Source organism: Limanda limanda, chromosome 3 (genome assembly GCF_963576545.1).
Source record: "Limanda limanda chromosome 3, fLimLim1.1, whole genome shotgun sequence".
Taxonomy (NCBI): Eukaryota; Metazoa; Chordata; class Actinopteri; order Pleuronectiformes; family Pleuronectidae; genus Limanda; species Limanda limanda.
Genome location: NC_083638.1, coordinates 614,561 through 622,971, shown reverse-complemented (window position 1 = coordinate 622,971; position 8,411 = coordinate 614,561). Strand labels below are relative to the sequence as shown.

Here is an 8,411-nt window from a genome sequence, read left to right as displayed (position 1 = left end):
CACATGATCGTTTAGTTTATAGTAGAAATATATCAGAAACAGGAAGTGCTCTGATGATCTAAATTATTCATTTGCCATAAACCAATATTTACTGATATAAATAATAAATATAAGTATGTGTTTTGGATTACTGGTTGGACAAGGGAGTTTTATAGACTTTCTTATTCAATTAGTTTACAAAAAACTTAACTTAATGAAGGTTATTATTACGCTAGCATGTGTGAAAGAACAAAAACAGAGAGGTTTAATTTGTATATTTTTTATTGGTTAGGTCATCCAGCTACCTTACCTCAAATAATTAAATTAAAATTCTTTTAAATATCATCTTTAAAGAGGAAAGCAGAACTACAAGCAAAACTCTTTCACACATATTGTTTAAAATGTGAAATAAAGAAAATCAAGGTTCCTTTTAAAAACACTCAAATCACAACATCAAACAAACAATAATTGAAATGTGACACAGTATACACGACTGGATCTATGATCTATAAAGAAGTGATGCAACACGGCCGGGACAAACGCGTGTGTCCGTCCGGTCAGAGGAGCTCGTCCATCGTCCTGTTGCCTTCATGTCGCTCGATCTCTCCGGGGCTTCCCTCGCTATCTCCAGGGGCCAAGGCGGGGCTGTGATTAGATGTGGGCGGGTGTCTGTGCGGCGCCGCAGGTCAGCGGGTCGTGATCCGGCCTCTTCATTTAAAAACCAAAGGTGTTCTCGCCGCTGTAAGCCACGTATAAAAAGCCGTCCTCGTCCTTCTCCTTCTCGTACAGCTGCCCCATCGTGATGCTGAAACAAGGAGACGGGCTTTTTAATAAAGTTATTATACATGTATCTCATCAACAAGCAGTTTACCTACTCACACTGTGATACTTTAATACTCACTGGAATACAAAAGCTCATCATAAATGCTCAATATCTGCAGTAAGCAGCCGTTTAGGAAGTAAACGAAGCTCAAGCTTCATGTTTAGGCTGTTTTAATGTGAAGTACTTTAATGTGTTGAAGTAAATAATGACTGTACTATAATGAAACACATTAACCTTGGTTTTAAATATAAAACATTTAGCATTTCCTAGTTTGAACATGGCTCCCGACGCCACCTTGTGGTTCATCCTGTCCAGGCAGGGTCAGCTGCTTTCATCCTATTGGTCGTCAGTCTGCTTTGAAGATTTGACTCATAATCACAGACGTGTTTCAACAGGAAGAAGAATATGGATTCAATCTGTTTATCTTCAGGACGTAATGTACGCTCGCACTGATCCTCCATTAGTGCAGCAGATGAATCCTGGTGATCACTGCTGATGAATGTTCTCCTCTTTGTTCTGTGTCACATGGTCGGAAAGAGGAAATCATCTCCTCGTGGTTTGAATTTAAATAAGATTTCTGGTGATTTATCATTTAATGGAACGTCAGCTGTTCAACGTGTCACCACTGATCCTGGTGGAGCTGATGTTTCGTTAATTCTCTTATTTCTGTTTCAGGATTGATGATTTTTCTTGTTCTCAGATCTCAAGCTCGATGACCTGACCTGATTCAATTAAGTTTACATTTTTTATTTAAAAAAATGTAAAACAATAGATATATAAGTGAACTCTGACCTGGACTGGGGCACCGTCTTGTCCACAAACAGGAAGATGGCCTTCTCCGAGGGCAGCTGGATGCGTTTCCTGATGATCCACATGAACTGAGCCACCGTGATGTCGGAGGGGACCAGGTACTTCCTCTTGTCTATGTCCACGATCTGCGATCCCGACACTTTCTCCACGATCACCTGACCCACCACACGGACACCATTACAACCAACAACCACAGACACACAAAGCGGCGGTTCTCAGACGTGAGGCCACATCGGGTTCACTCACCGGGACCCGGTCAGGGTACTTGCTGCGGATTTTGGCGGATTCTATGCATCGATGTTCTGCAGGACAGAGAGCAGCATTAGTGTTTGTTCAACAGGAGGAAGTTTGAGACGGGAACAGAAACACACGACTCTCGTTCAACGCTTCCACCTCCGAGCCGACAGCGTGACGGACAGAGATCGATGTTTGACGACTGGAGAGTGACAGCTCCCGTCAACATGTGCAGCTTTTAACGATCAATAAAACATCAGCCAACCCTGGGATAGAAGCTGCTTCCTTCCTGTAGCATCATCTGATTTTCATGTCCCGGTTATGTGTTCTAAAAGTGAATCTTTTATTATTATTATATTAATTATAACAACTATGCTCAAATTAAATGATCTGATTTTGATTATGTTATCTTAATAAAGATGGACGAAGATGGTGAAACATCTTGATCGCCCCTGGTGGCTGGCTGCAGTACAGGTCATACCCCCCCCCAGCCCCCCCTCCATGAACGAAGTCTTTCCTCTCAGTTTGATTTCTTGAACAAAGTTCTACCAGCGCACAGGGACATATGATGATTATCCTTTTTTAAGCCATTTAAGCCAAGTCATTTAAAAACTAAACAACTAATCAGTTAATTAAAAAAAGAATCAACCATTTACTAGATCATGAAAATAATTCCAGCCTCAATATGATGTAATAATGGTTTTATACCGGTAACATTGTGCTTGTTACTTCTGACAATAATGAAGAAATTTAAAGCTAGATGATTAATTATATAAGACTGTTGATTATAAGATAATTATATTATTTTGTATAACTGTAAAAGCAGCTGGTCAGTAGAACACACAGTATGATTAGTGTACAGACGAACACTGGACGTATCAGGGGGGTTTATGGGTAATGTAGTCGTAACACTGACACTAATAATAACAACATGATGGTCTGTGTATCCTCATGTGACACATCTCATGTGTCAGTGCTGCACATTCAGCTAATGTCAAAAAGAGTCAATAACGAGTCAATAATAAATACATTTTTAAAGATCAAATTGTTATTTGAGAAAGTTTAACCTGGTTTTTTGAATTTAATTATGTGTGAGTTTATTAAAATGAATTTAAAGTCTATTCGACTTCTCTCTCGTCACTTTATATATTGTTTTATGTTTAACATACGTTAAAAACATTACACAGAGCAGCTTTAGACATTAGCAGGATCAGCTGTGTTTACTGTGTATAGGCGTTAGCTAGAAGCTACTAGCTAGAACATTAGCATGTTCAGCTGTGTTTACTATGTATAGGCGTTAGCTAAAAGCTACTAGCTAGAACATTAGCATGTTCAGCTGTGTTTACTGTGTATAGGCGTTAGCTAGAAGCTACTAGCTACAAAACTAGCATGTTCAGCTGTGTTTACTGTGTATAAGCGTTAGCTAGAAGCTACTAGCTAGCTCATTAGCATGTTCAGCTGTGTTTACTCTGTATGATGATTAGCCAAAATCTACTAGCTAGAACATTAGCATGTTCAGCTGTGTTTACTGTGTATACGCGTTAGCTAGAAGCTACTAGCTAGCTCATTAGCATGATCAGCTGTGTTTACTCTTTATGATGATTAGCTAGAAGCTACCAGCTAGCTCATTAGCATGATCAGCTGTGTTTACTCTTTATGATGATAAACTAGAAGCTACCAGCTAGCCTCTTAGCATGATCAGCTGTGTTTACTATTATCTAGAAGCTGCTCACGGAAGAAAGCAGAAGCCTGGACCCCCCCCCCCTCTACTGAAAGCCGTTAACAGTAAACAGAGGCCCGCCTGGTCTCTTCCGGGGACCGGTGCAGGCAGAGGACATCTTGTCTCACCCAGGGAGTGATCCTCTTTGAACATCCATTTCATGTTTCCGGGCTGAGGTCGCTCGACGCAGCAGATCGAGCAGGTTCAGGTGTCTCTGTCTGTGTCTCTCTCTCTGTCTGTCTGTCTGTCTGTCTGTCTATCTGTCTGTCCCTGTCTGTCCCTGTCTGTCCCTGTCTGTCTGTCTGTCTGTCTGTCTCTGTGTCTCCGGTCTTCTTCACTGTCCCTCTCGTGTTTCCTGTAAACTCTCTGATCGTCTCTGAACTCAACAAACAAAACAACAGGCTGCAGACCAGCAGCGATGACGTCACCACAGGACCGTACCATTCCACCTTCCCAAACAGGGGGGGGGGGGGTACCATGTTCCCTGGTGCCTGTCAGAAACTGACCTCCGTCCACACAGTCTGTTGAAGGTTCTGTTCCTCTGCAGCAGATTTGACTGAATCAAAGTTTCTTAATGTGCAAATACCTACATTATAAACATATAAACATAAGTTTATTGTAACATACGATCACAACTGAGGCCAAAGAAGTAAATGATACAGTCAGACGTGAAATTATAGAGATCGTAGGCAACACTAAGCTCTATGGAGCCAAATCCAGGCCAATAGGTTTTAGTTTTTTGGGGATTAATATAATTTTGATTCAGTTCTTGAATAGTTTAGAATAAAATATTCATCATCCTTTTTTACTTTCATATATATTTGTCATATTTGGGGTCTTCAGTTTTCAGTTGCAACTGACCCGAACGAAGAAGAAGAAGAAGAAGAAGAAGAAGAAGAAGAAGAAGAAGAAGAAGAAGAAGAAGAAGAAGAAGAAGAAGAAGAAGATGAAGACAAAGCACCGGCTCCTGCCTTCAATAAAAACAACTCCTTCAAAAGCATGAGGTTTCTCAACACCTTGGAGGTTCAATTTATTTTATAATTTATTACAACTAAAATTGATGATTATATCTCTCTAAATCAAAATGATATGGAACCAGTTTCATGTTCACTGCTGTGGGAATCATTAAAAGCATACTTGCGTGGACAAATTATTTCCTACTCTGCCCACTTGAATAAATCCCGTAAAGCTAAATTGCAAGAACTCTCTATCAATATCACCAAACTGGACCAACAACTCGCTACTTGCCCCTCTCCCAGTTTACTTAAACAGCGTGTCGATTTACAGACTGAATTTGATCTCATCACCACTAGTGATGCAGAGCGACTTCTTTTACGATCACGCTCCACATATTATGAACATGGTGACAAGGCAAGTCGTCTTCTGGCTCATCAACTACGCCGCCAGGCTGCCTCACGTATGATCCCTCAAATAAAAGATTCATCTGGCTCATTGCATAAGGATCCCACCACCATTAATTCTCCATTTCACTCATTCTACTCCTCTTTATATAAGTCGGAATCTCCACCTGACACCACTGAATTGAATTCTCAACTTTCCTGTGATAAGCCCAGATGCTGCTAAAAAACTTGACTCACCATTAACAGTAGGGGAAATCACTCTCGCTATGAGAGGTATGCAGAATAACAAAGCTCCTGGCCCTGATGGATTTCCAGTGGAATTTTTTTAAGAGATTTCAGGATAAATTGTCCCCTTTGCTACATGCTGTTTATAAGGAATCACTTGAACATTGCACTCTCCCTCCCACTTTAAGGCAAGCCTCCATAAGTCTTCTCTTAAAAAAAGATAAGGATCTGAATCTCTGCGGCTCATACAGACCTCTTTCATTGATAAATGTAGATGCTAAGATTCTTGCTAAAGCTTTGGCCTATCGCCTGGAGAACATTGTACCAACTATTGTCTCACATGAGCAAACTGGATTTGTTAAGGGGCGACAGTTATTCTTTAACGTCCGAACACTCCTAAATATTATTTACTCTAAAACTGCCACAACAACACCTGAGGTAGTGATCTCGGTCGATGCTGAAAAAGCATTGGATGGGGTTGAATGGGACTATTTATTTACTGTACTAAAGAAGTCTGGACTGGGTAATGGGTTCATTTCGTGGATACGTCTCCTTTACACATCACCACAAGCAAACATTTCCACTAATGGCATTCAGTCCAATTTTTTTACTCTAACCCGTGGCACCAGACAGGGGTGTCCCCTATCTCCTCTATTGTTCGCGCTAGCTATAGAGCCCCTGTCGATCTTTCTGAGGTCCTCCTCCACTTTTACTGGGATCTCACGATTGGGCACAGAATTTAAATTGTCACTTTATGCGGATGACTTATTGTTGTATGTCTCAGATCCTGTCCTTTCCATTCCCACAATCTTATCTGCTTTCCAGAGATTTGGTTCTTTCTCAGGCTATAAAGTGAATACTTCTAAAAGCGAATGCTATCCTGTCAATGATTCAGCATCACAGCTCACACAGTCAGATGTCCCTTTTAAAATGAGCCTTTCTGGCTTTAAGTATCTCGGGATCAGCATAACCAGAACGTTAAACTCTCTTTTTTCTGCTAATTTCTCACCTTTAATGTCTAAAATTAAATCTGACCTCCAAAGATGGAAGAGCTTCCCTATCTCGTTAATTGGAAGAATTAACGCGGTTAAAATGAACATTTTGCTCAAATTTCTATTTTTGTTCCATTGTCTCCCACTTTTCCTGCCAAAGCAGTTTTTTAAAACAATTGATCAAACTATTTCTGACTTCTTATGGTGTGGAAAAGCTCCTAGGACCCGCAAATCCACACTTCAGAGATGTAAATTCAATGGCGGATTGGCACTTCCGAATTTCCAACTGTATTATTGGGCGACACATATTCAAAAAATTTAATTTTGGTTCAAGTCAGTGAATCTGCCATGGTGCCACCTAGAGGCACAGTCATGTGTTTCATCCTCCTTACCTGCTCTACTTACCTCTTCTATTCCATCCAACCTCTCAAGCTTCACAAATAATCAAGTGGTTCACTCCACACTTAAAATTTGGTATCAGTTTAGGAAACACTTCAAATTTAAATCAACATCTACTTTAGCTCCTTTACTGAACAATCATTTATTTCGACCTCCACTTACAGATTCAACCTTTCTCACATGTCATAATAAAGGCCTGAAATGTTTTGAAGATCTGTACAAAGATGGTATTTTTCGCAGCTTTACAGATCTCTCAGGAGAATTTCATCTCCCACCTTCTCATCTCTTTCGATACTTTCAAATTAGACACTGCGCTAAAGCTTTGTTTCCAGTTTTTCCCTCCTCGCCGCCGACCCTACAATGGGAGGGGCTTTTAAACCACGATCCACTTCAAAAATCACTCATCTCTAAAGTTTATAACGAACTTCTGTCTTTTGATTGCTCTCCAGTTACTAAAGTTAGGGCTGCCTGGGAAGATGAACTGGATCTAAACTTGGAGGATGACTGGTGGGACACTGCTCTTAAGAAAATTTACACTAGTTCATCCTGCGCTCGTCTCACACTTATACAATTTAAAGTTCTGTTTAGAGTCCACTGTTCTTAAGCTCGACTGTCGCAAATCTACCCCAGTATCACTGACAAATGCGACAAATGTCATGCCTCATCCTGCAATTTAACCCATATGTTCTACTCTTGTCCGCTACTCTCTCGCTTTTGGTTGAATTATTTTGACACCATGTCAAAAATACTTTCAGTGATTATAAAAGTCTCCCCCCATGTTGCCATATTCGGGCTCCCAGAGAACCATAACCGGTTTACCTCTAATCAATTAGACATTTTAGCTTTTACTTCCTTACTGGCAAGACGCCACCTTCTTCTCCACTGGAAGTCGACTAAAGCTCCCTCTAGTGGCTCAGTGGCTCAACGACACCATGTCTTTTCTAAAGCTGGAAAAGATTAGATATTCAGTGAAAGGTAGCTCTAACAAATTTTATAATAAGTGGCTTCCCTTTCTTACATTCTTCCACTCTCTCCAGTCCCTGCCTCCTGATTGACGGACCCCCCCCCTCTCTCTCTCTTTTGTCTCTTTCTTCTTCCTTTTTATTTATTCATTTACTTATTCTTTTTTTAATTTAATTTTTATTTTTTTATACTGTGCAGCTTTAATACTTAATTATTACTTAATAGAATTTTCAGTTATTTATTTATCATTATTATTCTTATTTTCATTGAATTGTGTAATGTATTGTTCACAGGACCACGTTCATGTGGTCCTTTAATTAAGAAAAACATCCAAGGAGGTTGACTGTATCATTGATTCTTGTTCTACTTTGCCTTACCTCCTAATAAAAATATTAAAAAAAAAAAAAAAAAAGTATGAGGTTAAAATCAACAAATTGAAGGTCTTCAATCAATCAATCTAATTTTATTTGTATAGCCATCATCATCATCAGCGTAGCAGTGGAGATGGAGAGCAGGGTGTCATCAGCGTAGCAGTGGAGATGGAGAGCAGGGTGTCGTCAGAGATCATGGAGGTGACGACCTGGTCTCTTCCTCCTCAGGAGATCATGGAGGTGACGACCTGGTCTCTTCCTCCTCAGGAGATCATGGAGGTGACGACCTGGTCTCTTCCTCCTCAGGAGATCATGGAGGTGACGACTTGGTCTCTTCCTCCTCAGGAGATCATGGAGGTGACGACCTGGTCTCTTCCTCCTCAGGAGATCATGGAGGTGACGTAGAGCCCCGGAGCGTCGGTGGACGACGGCAGACTCTTGCTCCTCCCCTTGTCCTCCAGGCAGGGGGGGGGGGGCCTCTGCCTCTCGGGACGATCGGCCGCCTCTGCACTCGGCTGCTGCACCTGGGCCCGG

The 8,411-nt window shown here is 41.0% G+C and overlaps 1 protein-coding gene across 1 annotated transcript; it reads right to left on the bottom strand.

The window, feature by feature from the left end:
* Window positions 1-628: 628 nt before the first annotated feature.
* LOC132998359 (gamma-aminobutyric acid receptor-associated protein-like 2) lies at window positions 629-3,969 on the bottom strand. The gene is made up of 4 exons (XM_061067947.1): window positions 3,695-3,969; window positions 1,859-1,914; window positions 1,595-1,767; window positions 629-784 (listed from the first exon to the last, which is right to left on the bottom strand). The coding sequence occupies exons 1-4, from the start codon at window positions 3,726-3,728 to the stop codon at window positions 694-696; spliced, it is 354 nt and encodes a 117-aa protein (XP_060923930.1). The 5' UTR covers window positions 3,729-3,969; the 3' UTR covers window positions 629-693.
* Between the last annotated feature and the right edge of the window lie 4,442 nt (window positions 3,970-8,411).